General features: G+C 32.8%; 2 protein-coding genes and 1 long non-coding RNA gene across 3 annotated transcripts in view; all 3 read right to left on the bottom strand.

Moving 5' to 3' along the window:
- LOC119634712 overlaps positions 1-2,843 on the bottom strand; it is a 129,738-nt gene extending 126,895 nt beyond the window's left edge. Inside the window, 1 exon segment of the mRNA XM_038029036.1 lies at positions 2,620-2,843. Coding sequence (XP_037884964.1) covers positions 2,620-2,749 — 130 coding nt within the window. The 5' untranslated portion in view covers positions 2,750-2,843.
- A 312-nt stretch (positions 2,844-3,155) lies between these two features.
- LOC119634713 lies at positions 3,156-14,734 on the bottom strand. Its single transcript, XR_005246973.1, has 2 exons — positions 14,130-14,734; positions 3,156-3,425 (listed from the first exon to the last, which is right to left on the bottom strand). It is a non-coding gene; the product is annotated as an uncharacterized LOC119634713 (long non-coding RNA).
- A 1,573-nt stretch (positions 14,735-16,307) lies between these two features.
- On the bottom strand, positions 16,308-17,626 carry LOC119634780 (RING finger protein vilya). Its single transcript, XM_038029148.1, has 2 exons — positions 17,611-17,626; positions 16,308-17,527 (listed from the first exon to the last, which is right to left on the bottom strand). Exon 2 carries the CDS (start codon positions 17,381-17,383, stop codon positions 16,637-16,639), a length of 747 nt encoding a protein of 248 aa, XP_037885076.1. The 5' UTR covers positions 17,384-17,527; positions 17,611-17,626; the 3' UTR covers positions 16,308-16,636.
- Positions 17,627-17,689: the final 63 nt, after the last annotated feature.

Below are 17,689 nucleotides of genomic sequence, written 5' to 3' on the forward strand. Positions count from 1 at the left end.
CACCAACGCTCAAGACTTGCCAATCATCCTCACAAGTTTGTTTTTTTAGATCCTGCACTATGTTGGTCAATAAATTAATATATTGAATTTACGCGGGATAGACTTGAGATAGACGCATCCCTTTTTCGTATCAGTTGTTTCAAAACCATTTTCTAAATTCGTTTAAGCATGTCTGCCTGTCCATCCCTCTGTCTGATGTCTAGGCATGTTCGCGTTTACTCTACATGTTTGCATTCGGCCAATTTTTACGTCCGCTCTTCATCTAACTCTCTAAAGATATCCTCATTGTCAGTTTTAAATATCATAAGCAAATATTTGGTATTCCGCAAACTTTCTAAGACGGATTAGATGAATCTTATCCACGAGTAGTGTAGCGTTACTTACGAATGCAGAGTATATTTTTGCGTCCATGAATTCTTGCTTCTATCAGTATCGAGCCTGGATGGTCCTTAACATTGGATAGATTATTTAGCATAGACTATACTAGTGCGACGTCAAGATGCGAGATTTTTCAAACTTGGACATTGGTTGCTAACACCGTAATCTGTCGGCTACATGACTATGTAATTCCTCGAAAGAACTACCTATTGAAAGGGCATAGAAACAGTTTCGAGACACAGTCCCTTTAATAATATTATGAAGCGAGCGAAAGACTGCCAGATTTCGATTCAATGTTGTGTTCTGAAGAAACAAACTACGAAAGCCGCGTTATTTTTTTTTTTTTTTTGTTTATGATCATAACATCTGATCTGACTAATTTAAGCTTCAAGCGAATATTAACCGAGAAAAAAAAAAAAACAAAATATTAACCATTACTTTGTACGGTTTATGGAAAAGAAAACGCTGCGCATTTTCTACAGGTCAACCTAATATGTACATTTGTATAAAAAAACGTCGCAATTAAATATTTTCCACAGAAGGAAGAATAATTGAACAAGTTTGCTTCCATTGTTAGCTTAAAAAGGAGAAAAAATGTTAATGGAAAAAAAAAAAAAAAACCAAACGAGAACAAAACACAAACAGAAACAACTCGAACTAAAATATATTAAATTTTTTTTGCCCGAAATTTAAAATAAACAAAAACTAAATAATAATAAATAAATATCGATTCAGTTTTTTTTTTTTTTTTTTTCAGTCTCACTTCTTTCATAATTGAATTTATTTTTCATTTTTAACGTTTCAATGAATGCGCTGAGAACACAAAGCACGCGGAAAACGAATAGATTTTCTTTGTTTGTGAAATCTTCGCAAACGTGTCCGCTAGAGTTTCGCTCCTAATTGTGATTTCGAGTTTTTCATATATACTCGCATCGTATAGCTTATGAGGAAAGTGCGCGAAATTATTAAAAATAAATACATTTGCGTAGATAAGCCTCAAAATTTAATTTCCGAATATTGCCTCCATTCACTTTATGCGGAAGCACAAACAATTTGTCAGGTTTCCAGCTTTATTTGAGCTTTCGGAAAAACAAAGACCGTGCAGACTGGTGGGAAAAACAAATACGAGGACATTGCTGTAGGGTTTTGTATTAGAAATTCCTGGGCAGGAAAAGAGAACAAAGAACTGTAAGGTTTCTCATAACAATATCGAATATCAAATGCTACGAATGAAAGTTTTAAATACCAGGAGATAACTCCTTTTGCGACGCAATGTAAGAACTTAAATATGATCATGAAATATCATGTTGCAACACACTGACGTGGCAAGATTCCAAGTCGATTTAGCTTTGTCGATTGATCCATCTACAAATCGTGCTCCAAAAATACCCGAACAGAAAAAAAAAAAAAAAAAGTTTAATTTCCATACTCCATAAAATGGGATTTTTTTTATTGTGGTTGACGCTCATCACTTCGGCCAACACGATGACGATGAGAAAGAAATGAAGAGAGGGAAAGAGGGAGCTATCCATAGCCTAGGGGATGTGGTAGGTATTACGCCTTTTACGACGGAGCACTCACTATAGCCTCGAACGAAGTCTAACGCTCTAAGAATTAAATCTGCAAAGATTGACCTGCCTACTCGACTACTGATGCGAATATGTAACATTAGATAACCGTCACTGATTATTTTCATTTTTGTGGAATATATGTGTGCCTATTGCTATCTAAAAGTAATAAGGGCAAAGGGTTCAGAAAGTAGAGTTATTCCCTCTTTACGTTGTGCTGCAGGCGCCTCCCATGGCCCACTTCAATATCAAGCTACGTGCAAGAACTTGTGTTTTTGTTAATTTTGAAGCGGAACATTGTTTACCATAGAAATTACACAGATGGGCAGACCGACAAATGGACGGACTTAAATCGAACTAAGATTTAATGTTGATCGAGAATATATATGCTTTATGCAGTCTCTGAAGGCTCAGTGTAACTGTTATAAGCTGATCCCGCGTTCGTGGGTGTAGACATAATGAACGGAAAAACAATTTACTGAATTAATTAATACGAGCCCCTGGACTATTGATTAATTCAAAATGAAATGAAGCGTTGTTTTCTCAGTATCGGAAAAAATGATTCCTGATACTTTTTTGACGCATATAGCTATTCATTTATGTATATGTATTTAAGAATCAAGGTATATAGATATAGCTGAATACGAATTATAATGCAGTGTTTAACACTTACCTGGTAGTTTAAGGGGCGTCGGACTGGCCATATACTCTTTATGAGTCATTAGCAACACTATGGCCACAATAATCCAATTCATAGTTATTATTATGTTACATACATAAGCACAAGCATAAAAACATAACATAGATTAGTGATGAGAATTTGGTGTTGTTTTCGTTTTTGCTTTTGTTGTTGTTGTTGTTGTTGTTGTTATTGTTATTGTTAGTATTATTATTGCTGATGTAGATGCTACTGCTGCTGCTGCTGCTTCTGGCTCGTGGTGTTAATAATCAATTTTCAAAAGTTATTGCTGCTATAGTCATCAGATGTTTAAACATATGTATGTATATAACATGCATGCATACATATATACATAAATGCATACATACAATGCCATTAATGCTATACGAGTTATTTTCGAGATATTTATCTTTTCATTATTAAGTTGTAGTTAATTTAAATTTTTTCACACTTTTTTATTTTCCTGCGCATTTCTTTTCCTTTTGCTTTCATTTAACGATATTGAGATTTTTTTCAATTTTTTTTTCTTCAATTTTACTTTCATTTTTTCTTTACACACGTTTTTATGGTTTAACAACTTTGCATTAAGGAATCATCTAGCTATTGACCTACAGACCAACTTTTCATTTTAGACAAACAACAAAAAACAACATTACGAACAAAAAACAAAAAAAAATAATAAATAAATAAAACAGAAATTAAGTGACATTAATTTTAATTTTAAATGCATTTCGCTTTTGTTTTGTGTCTCCAACGCAAGCGCTGTCTTCGATCGCTTTCGATGGCGAATTGATTAATACCTGTAAAGAGAGAGAAAATGGAAAAATGTAATATTGCAATTAAATAAATCATAAAACTTGGAACGTAAGCTTTCAAGAAAAATAATAGAATTTTCATTTTCTTAATGCAAGAGAATGTTTTTAGTTTTAGTTTCTTTCAAACAACAATGCAAATTAATTACAGCACATGATTCACAACTAATTTACGATGAATAAAATAGAGTGCGAATCAGAAGAAGAAATCAGAAAGCATTTGAATCCAAGTTATTCAAACTAGCCCATATACGAGGTACGTTCAAAAGAAGGCTGACTTTTGAAATTTCGCGGGCTAAGTACATTCATTTACTTATGTGTTTGTTGTGTTGTCACACCCAGTCAGTCATTTCCCAAGTTTAATTTGCTCTCGACATATATAAAGGCTGGATCAGCTCACTTCAAATGTTGACCGTAGCAATGGGTGACTGTTTTAAATACGTGTTATAAGGCCTTCACAGAAGGCCGAGAAAATGTGAACGACGTACTTGCCTGCCCTGGACGCCCTAGCACGTGAACACGTTATGGAGATTAATCGAACCACTATTAGAGAAGTTGCTGAAACTGTCGGCATATCGGCTGGCTCAAGCCACGCATTTTTTTCGGACCTTCGCATGAGCATCGCTCAAAAGCTTTTAAATGGAACCAACGACAATCCAGAGACCAAAACCCAATCATCCCAAAGGAAACGGTCGGGTGCCCGCTCCTCATTGCTCATTGTTTTCTTCGATTACAATGGCGTCGTGCATTGTGGGTTCTCGCTGGAAACTCGTACAGTCGGTAAGGTGTATTACTTTGAAGATATGCGCCGTTTGAGTGATGTAAAAAAAAAAAAAACCGTCGGACGCATCGCCAAGCATCATTTATTAACTTAACTAAGAAGGAAATACCAAAGGTGAGTCCACGTTCTACTGTGGTGGTAAGCATGTTTGTAAGCAAATTTGACCTAATTGTACTAAAAGTTGATATATGGTTGGTTTCCACATCAACTAGGAACTACCAGAGGGTCGAACATCGGTTTATTATTCATCTCTCACTGCAAGTATTACGCAAGTAAATAATCAAAGAGATTATGGCCACTGGTTTCTGGTTTGCAGATGCAATCCAACGCTTTAAAGAGATTATGGCTACTGGGTTCTCGCAGAAGGATGTCACAAGACAAGCTTTTATTAAAACATAAATAAAACGATTTAATTAGTGAGCACGCGCTTGCAATTCAACCTATATATATATATATATATATATATATATATATATATATATATATGAAATAAACTAAACGATATATGAAATAAACTAAATGTTATATAATTATTCTTCTTGGAAAAATGAAAAAGTAGTTGCGGATTGTTTTGACCAGAGCACTTACTTACTAGCTTTAATGTTACGGAGATTAATTGAACGATATTTTATTAACCGGAATGACATATTATATTATTGAAGTTAAAGAAGAAGAAAAACGATTCGTGTTAATAATAAATTAATACGTTGGCTTGTTTACATATTTACCAGTTTGTTTTACAATTTTCTCACAATTATTGCTGTTTATGCTTGAAAAACATTGTTAATGGCAACCTTTATTATAGGTTTAAGCATTTCCTGTTTCTGTTCTTCTGTCCGTACAATTCACTTAACAAAGTATGATTTATTTTTGTTGTTGCTTTTCTACGTTTCTTTCGATTGCCAACAAATCTAAAATAAATGAGTTTATGTAAATTATCCATACAGTTATGTGCATACATACGTAGGTCACATTTAAAATTTCAAATAAAAACAGTAAACAAAAAACCAGAAGAAGACAACAAGACCTTTTTTAAAAACAGAGCGGTGCACACATATATGAGTGTATGCTAAATTCCTAATTCAACTGTAAGTGGACGTTAAGGATCCCACAAGTATTCGTGTATTTAATGAAACCTCGCGTAAAAAATGCGCGTGATTTTCGCATAAAAAAGACCGTGTAAAAAAAATCTATATGTGGATGCTTGAAAACGAAGTGCCTAAGAATACCGTACAAACAAAAACTACCGCGCGAAAGGGGACCCCTTCAGAAGAAGAAGAAGAAGAAGAAGTGATAGGACTAAACTTAGTCGCTTAATACAAACAAACATTTTCATAGACCTGTGACTTCTAATGGTTGCAAACGACATAAGAAAATTTGGCATGTTTTCGAAGTTTGCCATACAAATATCAAGAAAGATTTCCTTGGTATGGATATTAATTGTTGTGCACATACTGTGTATGCAAATAAAGAAATTTTTTTTTCCTCTTGAAGTATTCTAATCCGCCCAAATTGAGTATCAATTTCTTAGTATTACTTAAATAAAGAAAATTTTTATTCAAATGTTATGCAATTAAATGTTTTGAATACGTAAACAATTTCTTACAAATATATTTTAAATAAATGGCCATTAGAATGTTAAAGAGAAAAAACGAATAACCGTAAGTGCGTTAAAGATTTTTCCTTTTGTTATTTTTGCTATAGTTCTTCTTGCCAGTCTATCTGTCCGTCCGGTTATTTTGCAGAGATGTTCAGCAAAAGTGTTTAATTTTGTTCCCTTTCTTTTCTCTGACTTATCAAGTGTTATATTACCTACGAAGGGTAGGATGAATTTTTTTTTTTTTTTTTGATTTACTTAAAGAAAATTGGAAGATTTTTTAGCATCGTACGGGTTCTTTTACGTATGAAAATGCAAAAAAAATTCTCTTCAGATTTGTTTTAACAACAAAGCAAATGTGTGACGACTCTCGAAAGATAATCTTTTTTCCCTCGCACCTGCCGCACACCAAGCCTGAGTTGAATTTCTTCTACTGAGATTCTATTGAGTTAAGAATAAAAAAGGGTCGCTTTAAATTTTTTTCTTTTTCTTACTTTGGCGAAATCGTTTGAAAATCCGCCATAGAATTGATAAGTTTAATTTATCGGAGAAACTGCTCACTAGAAATTTGTATATTTTAATTAAAACTTGAAGATAATCAAATGGGTGAGGACATGGTTACCTAACACGATGCCCCTACGCTATGGTATTGGCTTAAAGTACTTAACTCCACTAAAGGTTTGGCCCAAGGAAGCTAACTCGACAAAAATCGCAAGGTATTATTGTGCGTTAAATTACTTATACGCACTGTTACCCGCTTGCTCGCACTGCAAGTATGGGGGGAAGAATTCAGTAAAATAAAACTTAGTACAAAGTTTGACTCTACACGATAGGCGTTCAACATTCGTCTTAAGGTATCAATATACAATAATTGCATAAATATCGTTTGCATGCAATTGTTTTTCAATTGTTTCTCGTTAAACTAAAAGAAGAGAAATAATTAATATGAGAAATTTTAGATGACCCTGCCGAACAATAGGCAAGCAACCAGTCATGCTAGAAATAATTGCCAAAACATATAAAGCCGGTTAATGGAGCATGCCATGTATATATTCCTTAAAACATAAGAAGATAATAATTGCTTAGCGCATGTGAAAGATTTCATCGCTGGTCATGCTAGAATCACGCAAGTAAGTAAGTAAGTAAGTAAACTAACCATACTCCTTTAAATAGTAACCGTATTTAGAAATGAGAATACTGTTTAAGATACCCTTGCTTTTTGATTTTATTAACGCGGGGATAGTCCAGTGTTTGGCTAAAACGGACGGACAGTTATAAAGAGAGATATTCAGTTTTTACCGCGATCGTCCCTGGATATGAAATGCTCTGAACATCATTCTGCAATTTCACACGTTTGCGTTTCTCATCAACAAATTCACTCGTCACCCTAATGTCAACCAACAACTCGTGAAAGATTACGAATTTATAATATTTCAAGTTTTGCCTATATTTGCTTAAGAGTTAAGGCAAACTCTTCGTTTACCTAATGTACTCTTACAAGCGCTATAATCATGATTAAGGGCACAAAGGATTTTATCATATTTTGTGAGAAATTGCATTCAAATCTTAACTCAAGCGTCTCTCCGTGTCTGTAAATCTAAATCTAGCAGCTATAGAAACTTTAGAAGAAATAAACAAAAGAATGGTAGGGAAAAGACGCTCCTTCGCATAAAAAAAAGAAAATTTATATATGGCTGCCATATAAAGATTCATATTTCATGAGAATACCATTATATATTATATATAAGGAATATACTAGGAGCGGCTCATGTGGTTTATCACTTAACTATCAATATACATATTGGTCCCATTGCTGTTTTATATCAATTTTCATCTTATTCGCAATAAGCTGATAAGAGATATTACATATGAAGGGGATTCAAAATATGATCTTATCAAGGTGGCACACTTCTTCACAAATCTATAATAGTCTTAAGAAAAAGTAGTATAACGTATAATTATGGCAACATATTTTGCACGAAACTTTAAAAAGATACCTTGGCGATACTTTTACAGAGCACGTACCGCATTCATTCGCAAATAACCCATTAAGCTAATTTATATTATATAGCTTAGAACTTATCAGCTGGCCTTCTTATTGCTTGTAGTCATAAAACAATTGTTACTGGAACTGCATTACAAGTTTTAAACTTAAACATGACATTAAATCTCATTATTAAGAAAATTTTTTTCAATTATTTCTTTATTTATTTATTTTTTTTTTTTTTTCTTTCTTTTAGTACTATTATCTTGGTTATTGTTTCTTAATAAACTTTTAACAAATTGCAACACTATGCAAGCACACATACACGCGCACAAACAATTGCCCACAAACAACAACGATTATATTACAAATTTATGACAATTAATTCATTGGGATAGTTTAGAGTTACATGAGAGCAGCAGTGTACAACTAACAAACAAACGCATGCATAAAAAAGCAATGTTGAAACACGCATAAAAAGCAAGCAAGCACAATAGATACATCTGTGTACCAATGTATGTATGTATGTGTGTGTGTGTGTGTGTGTGTGTATGAAATTATTTGTGTACATTATATAAATAACTACTAACGCATACAATAGTGTAATACTAGCATACAACACTTAAATATAAAACCTCTTTTGAAAATTTAACCTTCTTTATCTCTTTCCCTTTTCCTCTCCTTATTTATGTGTAACAAGTTGAAAATTTGTAAAGAAAGTTCGCTCAGATAATTTACGCACAACAAATATTGTAATAACTGAACAAATCAAACACACAAATACAGCAGCAGCAGCAGCAGCAGCAGTAGTATTGGTAGTGGTAGTCTACGTCCTTACTGTTATCTGCAAATACGAGGGATAGAGAGCGAGTATTGCAACTGGTTTTCCCATTATTATTATATTTCAAGAGGAAAGAGAAAATCTCAACAAAAAATCTAACGCATGCTCATTACTGTTTAATCTCTTTCTCTCTTTCTTTCTCTCTCCCTCGCTCTCTCTCTCTCTCTCCCTCGCTCTCTTATCTTTCCGCCTTACTTACAACCATTTTATGCTTGCGATAGAATCTACATTTTTTTTCTCCTTGGTCGTATGCCTGAGTACGTACGTACGTTATGTTTTGTTTGTGTACAAAAAAAAAAAAAATAAAAAAAAAATAATGAAAGAAAAAAAAAACAATATTTAATAAAAATAACTCATGTATGCATAATCTAATCCACTTACGATTATGAAGATAAAAAAAATCTCGTTACATATAAACGATTTTATGATTTTTAAAGACTACGACGAATGGACGAGAAAAGCACACAAAAAAAAAAAAAAAACAAAAAGAAGAAAAACTCCACTAATAGTTTGAGAGGTAGAATTTGCAAAAAATAAAGCTAATGATAAAAACAAATTATAATTTCAAACAATGAAATTTAACAAAAAAAAATTTTAAAAAAAAAAAAAAATAAAAAAAAAAAAAAAAAAAAAAGAATATGTTATGCAATGCTTTTTTAAAGCATAGCTTGACATCAAGTTTATGCACGTGCATAGCTGAGCTGACCGATGTCGACGTCCCTACCTGGACTAATTGTTTTCTTGTCCTTTCATAACACATTGATGATAAAGAGCACCCTACGGCCTATGAGAAAAATAATTTCTATGCAAGTTTTGCTAATTTATGAAAGACTTTTTTTTTATCGAGCAGGGCTCCGGTGAAACTTTCGACCAGTGTCTTATTTACTTAAGGAAGCAATGTGTTTCCTTATGCATTTTTTATCATCTAGAACTGGAAATATACTTGACAAAGAAACATTAATCCGAGAAGTCAACACGTCGTCAGTCAACGCAATTGGGTCTTTGGTCTTTTGGAAAGAATTGAGATGAAAAGGTGAAACCCGGCATTCTTAACTGATTTTTATTCGTTTTATCCGTTTATTCGCCCATTCAACTACTTGTCCTTTCATCTCTCAGTTCATTCATATGTTGATCCATCTTACTCTCGCACAACGCAAACACGCTTATGAAAAAAAAAAAAACAAATCGATCGCACACAAATCTTTCTTAAGTCGAAAGCATAATAAAAATGTCATTTTCCGCTTAAACTATTCACGATATCGCGTTTGTTAATGTACGTCCATCCATCTACAATTTCGATCCAGAATCATTAGATTAGCCTGACTGAGCACTCACTATAACTATTTCTAATATTTTGTGATTAATAGAAGTAAAGCATAATATATTTTTTGACAACACTTGACTTCACGACTTAATTTTCAAACCAGGCTCAAAGCAAAGTTCTTACAATAATAAATAAACCTTACTGCTGCAACAACGTAACAACTTAAAACATATAACTTTTGGTACTTTACGACGAAGATAAATGAATGCGAAATTATACTGTATGAATGCGATTTGAACTGTATTGAAAATTGTTCTCTAACCGGCCGTTAAATTTTAATGTAAATTCGTTGTTACTCATTTTCTACGCACATACTCTGATTAATTTAAAAAGATTCCTCAACGCAGTTACAGCAATTAATCAAATAATATAACAAGCAAAGTTTAAGATTAACGTTTTTCGCTAACACCGCCAGACGCGAATCACCGTTTAATCCAGTTTCAGATTTTCTCTTTAGAAAACAAAAAAAAAAAAAAAAACCGCATTTATTAACTGTGGTATACGTTATATACATACACATAAATCTATAGGGAAATGAAAACTTTTAAAGTCTTCACCTAAGAGAACAACGTAAAGTAACTATAGATTACAAAATATATCGCAATATGAATACTTGTGTCTAGTAACAGCATCTAAGACAACGCGTTAGTTTACCTAACAGAAAGCAATTATTCTTAATTTTGTACGCTCATCAACCTCATGAACATGTCTTGGTTAGGCTCCGACATAATTCGTCGTGAGTTTAATTTGCTTAGCAAATGATACCGGTTTCAGTTTCAGTAGCCACAGCTACAGCAAAGACAGCACAACACAACACAACACAACACAACAACTAAACAACAACTAAACAACAACAAACGACCGCATTTGTTTTCATTTATTATTTTAATCTTTTCAATATATGTTTCATTATTATATACATATATATATAACTGGCTGAGCAGTTTACCTTCATCTTGAGTCATACCCAAGACATATTCATTCATCTAATTTCATGACATACGTTGTCTTGTTTAAATGAAATTAAATCTTAGCAAGACAAAAAATACAAATAAAGCAACAACAACAACAAAAAATTAATAAAACAGAAGAATAAAAAAAGCTCCGGTTTTCATTTCTCAAGATTCACAAATTTCGTGGTAAGTTGACGCAGAATAACACATACAACGCACTCGCACCCAGATATATGCACAAATAATTGTCAAATGTTTGCTAACTATACATATATACATGGGTGTATTTCTACTTCTCCTTTTTATTACCTCTGAGTCTTCCCACACCTGCCACCCGCTTTCCCAGTAGGTCGGCTGGTGTCTAATGTCGTTCGTATTTATGCATTTGTAGATATGTTGAACCTTGAATGAATTTATTTGTTACCACTACGTTGCCATCGCTGCCGAAAAACAGGTACGTAGCAATATTAAACCCTCTACAATGCCGTGGTTGCTTGCATTTATTTTCCGAATTAAAACGGAAAGGTGACAAAGGAATGGAATGGGGGGTAGTCTCTCCAAGTAAGCACTCATGTGTAAAGAATATGGTCAGCTGGCAAAGCCTAGTCGCGCCTTCAAGGTATGGTCAAAATTAGACGATAATTTTTATGTATGGAAAACAGTTTCCAAATCTTGTTTGGAAGTTCTCGGCTGCGTGACGATCTGCACGATATTGCGGCATCCATTCACATCACGAATCGCAGTTTAAATCCATTATGTATACGTATTCAAGATCGAACGTTTTTACCACTATAAGATCATGTATTGCTAAATATCTGTGGAAGCTAAAGACGATCTGAAATACTTGAATCTCTCTCTTATGCTGTAGGGCAATATGTGCTAACAATATGGCAACAGAAGCTGGGAATGCTTGATACATTCATTGCCAGCAAACTACGCTCACGGTTGACTTGATAAAACGAAAGCCATGCACAATGGCTTAATCACCATAAATCGGCTACAGACATCAATCCGCACTTAATTTTAGTTTTATGTGTATTTCGGAATTTTCTCTCACACTATGCCACGCGTACATCTTCGACCATTATTGCATACAGAGGCAACCTGCGGCAATTTGTGTTGTTAACCTTGAAGGCTTGAAATATAGCGACTTTGATCAGGATAAATTGCCGTAAAATGGCATCATGTTCATAGCAATCGTGGATAGTTATAGTGAAACATAAGAACGCTTACATGTCTTGACAAATCGAACGAAGATCTCGCTTTATATTAACAAACAAAGCTATTTTTTGCAAATCGTCCGACAACAGACTACAAAAACACCATCGTCTCTATCAAGCAGACTAAAAATGGTGACTTTGAGCAAAGTTTTGATTAAGAAAAGGCAAACTTGATTTGCGAAATTTTATTACTTCAGGTAAGATCGACAAACGTGAATTTTCGTTTTTGTAGACCCACATTGCTCGCGCTTCTTTCCTTTTACAAGTTTCTATTTCTTTTTCCCGAGTTATGATAACTAAAAATAATAGCTCGTCAAGGATTTAAAAGTTACACCGAAAAAGTTGGCCGATTTAAAAGCTGATTTCTTCTGAACAGCAACTCCTCTCGGCGGACAAAGGAGGCAGTTGTTTGCTTTGAAAAGCTTCAGTTTCTGCGAATATCGTCTACTAGTATTTAAATTGCGCAAAACTATTCAGGAAATAGGCGAGCTAAAGGTATTATTAGTTAGTCTGTCCTGTTGTCCTAAAATAAAATAACCCAGTTTCTGAAGGAAAACTCGTCGCAACAAGTAGAAGGAAGCGAACAGTGAATGTCGAAATTTCAAAAAAATGAGTAGATATGATGTCTTAAGGAGAAAGTAAAGCATAAATCCCTGTAAGGTGCTTTTAATACCGCTTAAGAGAATCCTACAATCATTTGAGAGGTAGCAAGCAAGAAGAACGTTATGTCGCTCATTTTTTTAAAAATTTGTAAATTTGGTGCTCGAAAAAAAAAATAAATAAAAGGTCATCCCACGCGATTACATTTATTCAATACGAAATATGCAAAATAGCTCTGCATCTAAAAGATCGAAAAAAGTTGACAATCTGCTTAGCCTAATCCGCCAGACAAACTTGTATAAGGTTAAAAAAGACAGACCAAACTTGTTAGTAGTATCGGAATCGGAAAGCCGAAATAATATCGAGTCACTCTACTACTTTTATTAATATAATGTACATGAGAAATGGTCGTTTTATATATGCGTGCAAATAATATAATAATTATATTGATCTATAAATAAATAATAATAAATAAATAAATGCAATATATAAATAATTTGTCTCTTAACATAAACGATCACTTATTACAACAAAAAAAAGAAGAAGAAAAACTAAAACACACTTCAACCATTTTGTTCAGATGTAATGTTATTATTTTTTTGTTATGGTAGGGAGCTCTACTCACGTCTCATGTTATGTTATGCTTCAGTTAGTTCTTTATAGTTGTTGTATAGTTTTTATGTTTTCATTTTATCTTTCGCTACTTCACTGGTTTTTTTATCGCTTGCACTTCTGAATTTGATATCATGGTAAGTAGTAGTATAGTTTTTGTTGTTGCTATATTGTTGTAATTAAATTGCGCGAAACTCGATTACAAGAACGCTGCCGCTGCGACTGTTGTTGTTGCTTCTTTTTTTTTTTTTTCCTTTTTCTCAATTGGAAATTTGCGTGAAATTCAATTTCTTGCTAATTGGATTTGTGAACATCAACAGAATGGAAAACCCTTCGCATGAATAACAGAATAAGACCGTAAAAAAAAAAAGCAAACCTTCAAAGAATTTGCATGCACGAGGCAAAAGCCGTATATACATATACATGTGCATAAGTATAAACAAACATTCATGTCGGGGCTAATTGTTAGCTTGCTTGGTTTGCTGGTTGTCAAACTGCTTGTTGCCGACCTTTAGTTTTAACGTTTGGCCCCCAGTTAAACTTGCTTTACTACCAATTCACAACCCACATAAAGAAAAAACGTTTTATATTAATAAAACACTTCAACAGCTTTAAGTTTGAATAGTGAAGAATTAACGTTACATACTCACATATATATATTTACATATATATATATATATAAACATACGTAAATATGAAATAGTAGTGTTATAGGAACAAAAAAAAAAATAAAGAAAAAAATTAAATAAAAATAATAATTAGTATAAGTTGTAAACTCACCTTTATTCTTACTAACTTGATTACTTGATTTTTTTCTATTACCTATTCGTTATTGCTTTTGTTTTTGTTATTATTACGGCCTCTTATTCTTTTTTCACCCGCCCGCTCACTGACACTTACTATTCACACCCTTCCACTCTCTTACGCTGAACTCCATACCGATAACCTATAACTCGCTTAACTTCGTTCGTTGTTCTGTGTACGAAGTCTTCTAAACCTGTTTTACCAATATTTACACACACATAACACACACGCAGGCACAAATACAGTCAACACACTTTTACAATAATTACTCATTTTTTTTTTTTTATTTTTATAATTTTTACATTTTTTGCCTCATAATATTTGAAAAATAAATTTAACTTTTTTTAATATTTCCACACATTTCTTTACGAAATTAAAGCATTTCAATATTTCTTTTTTCAATAACTTTATTTTTATTTATCTTTTTCACATTAACAAAAAGACGTTTTTACAATAACACTAAGAAATATTTTATATTTTGTTGTTACCGTGCATTTAATTTTTCATTTTATTATTTGCCGCTATGCGTGCGAACTATGCCTAACTGTTTTTAATTATAATTCCTCTCTCTTTGAAGAGAAAAAAGCGACTGAGAAAAAATGTTCAAATGTTTAGATTTATATTCCTGTTAGCAATTGTTGAAAAGTGGATCTCTCTTTAATTCTTTCTCTCATTTTCAGAGTAAAACAAGTAAACCAAAATATTCCAATAACAATGTCAGCAAAATCTGTGTGTGTGTAATCACAGAAATCTTCTCTCAGAGCAGACGAAGTTTTACAATAACAATGCCAGCAAAACCGTTACAAAACATTGAAATGGAATAAACAAAACATAATCAAAGAAAAGAGATAACAATACAGATTTTCATACTTAACGCTAACGTCTCATTGGAGTTTACCATTTAATAGAAGAACTGCCATCGCCAGTTTATAATTCGGAGACACAGAGTCGTATCCCAATATGAAAATCAAATCATGACTTCGTTTCTCTAGCCGAGAACCAATGCATACCACATGGTCTATTTCGGCGTTCTTCCAAGATCAACTGTCAATTTTGAAAAAATATATGATTACAAATAAATGCAAAACCAATCATGAGAACAAATTTTGTCAAATATGGATTACACTATTACATCTAATTCTTCAGAGCAACTAACATGACTAAATTCATGGAAAGCCACATTTTAAATATGTAGAAGAAAACGTATGTATTTCTCAGCCTTTTAAAAATGAATACTTGGCAACCATAATTACGTAAACTAAATGCCCTACGAGAAAACATGTCTTAACAGTTATGTTTAATGTACGTTCAACTCGCGCTAAATTTTTTCAAACACATTTGCACAAAAACCATACAATTCTCAGGCCATAATTTAAGCAGAGAGAAAAATTATCCAGTTCTTTTCTAATTATAGACTGTCATTCGAACTTAATCTAAGGGGAGTACTAAAAAAAATTTAAGTTCAAGTTTCTTAGTAATCTTTATGCTCTAATTACTTACCTTTTTAATATTTGATGCACGTATATAAGACAATTTCTTTACTCGAATCATTAAAAAAATATTTGTGTAAAAATCAAATAGGTATCTAAGAAGAGATTTTGTGCCCTATGCAGCAAAATCTGCAGAGGTTTGTCTTTTGTTGCTAGAAAGGGAATCACCATGGATACATTTCGCCTGATTGACATTCAAAAATAAAGGACTTCTACACATGATTGCGGAGAAAAGATTGGTTTCAATTTAAATTTACAACCACTTTATTCATTATACTAAAATACGACAACAACTTTATCATCAAATAAAAAAAGTACTATCCAATACGTTTTATAGATCTTGCTTATTCGTAATTGAAAAATTGCATATAACATTGAATACCTTTTTGTAATATTTCTGATCCCTCAATAAAAGGCAAGCGTTTGCAGTCCAAATCAAATAAAGCTTTCTCTTTATTCTTCTTTTCCCATTAGGGAAGAGAGATTTATTTTCTATTAATTATTAAATTATAATTTTTCATAATTTGGAAACTTGTTCATACATTTAATTTTTATTGAAAAAAGGAATCTTGAATCTGATATAATTTGTATATATTTATGTTTATTAAATTAATTCTAACTCTTATTGAAGAAAAAAAAAAAAGGTACGAAAAAAAATACATTTTCAAACTTTATGCAGTATACGCACATCACTTGTATGTATCTATATACAAAAAAAAATTGCATTCTGCAGAATACTTTTTATCATATTTATTAAGTGAGGTGCTTGCACGATAGGAGCTACTAAGTTTATAAGTATTACGCACAAAAAAACAAGATTAGCTTGGCTGAGTAAAACACGTAAAAATACACGAAAATCATTTCAAATCTTTCATTCAAAAAAAGATCGTATTTTACGGAATTATTAAATAAAGTTTTTCGAGATTTAGTAGAAATTGGTAATCATTTTGTAAGCATTACAATTGAAAATGATAGCTCCCCGTTTGCAAATCCTTACAAGACAAATGATTCGCTTTGCTGCATAAAGCTAGCAATAGCGGTCGAGTTATTTTGAACATTGGGCTTAAATAAAGCTGGTGGGGGCATACGAGGCCCTTTAAGTCCTGATAAATTTATTGATATCTGTTCGGCAGCAGGATTAAGTAAAGCAGGTCTGTTTAACCTTGGATCATTAGTATGAACTGAAAGTTTACTTGATTCATTAGCATTGTGTGAAATTGATTGATTTAATTTTTTTTCTTCCATTTCACGATATCTTTTTTTCACCATTAATAGTCGTCGCTCCAATTGTTTGCGTTCAGCTCTTGTTTCACGCAACTCTTGATATGTAGTCTTAGCTGCGTCCCGGCGTTTTAATAAAACCGCCTTGTTCTCTTTTAAAGAACGATTCATTCTATCAAGGTAATTCCTAAAACGTTGCTGATGCCTTTGCTGAAATTGCACAATTGCAAATAGATTCATGTCATCTTCATTGGGAAATGGGTGAAATAAATTCTTCAGATTTGTAGGCATATTATTGTTTATTTCACAAGCGCGAGCAGCTTTATTGCAAACTGCACATTTATAATGCGACGGTCCATTCGAGCCCGCTGGTTTTACTTCACGTATACATTTAGCGCAAAGGACATGAAAACAGCCGGCTACTAAGTAAAATATGCGTGTTTTATTCACATACAGATCATAACAGCTATTGCAATGTATCCACTCAAGAAATGGAACTTTTTTGCTGCTCAAATTCATTTGCAATTATTTTCTGCTTTGAAGTATTTAGAAAATGAACGCCGATAGATACAACTACAAAGGCCTTTGTATTTTGACGCGATGTCTGGCAATAACTTTTGCAAAATGCTTTTATTTTCGCCTTTTAGAATTTGGTATACCAAGCTGAAAAATAGATATTTTTACTTTCTGCAGTTAAGTTTTCTTTCAGAAATATTCAACTATGTATAGGCTGATAAAATACTAACGGTTCTTCTTATTAACTTAGTTTCTTGCATTAGCTTAATCCCTTTCTCCTCTTTCGAGTTTGTTTTATTTTGTAGCATT

The sequence above is a fragment of the Glossina fuscipes genome, unplaced genomic scaffold (genome assembly GCF_014805625.2).
Source record: "Glossina fuscipes isolate IAEA_lab_2018 unplaced genomic scaffold, Yale_Gfus_2 3, whole genome shotgun sequence".
Classification (NCBI taxonomy): domain Eukaryota; kingdom Metazoa; phylum Arthropoda; class Insecta; order Diptera; family Glossinidae; genus Glossina; species Glossina fuscipes.

Coding starts and splice junctions, on each gene's coding strand:
- LOC119634780 (XM_038029148.1), bottom strand. CDS start 17,383: ATGAATTTGAGCAGCAAAAAAGTTCCATTTCTTGAGTGGATACATTGC.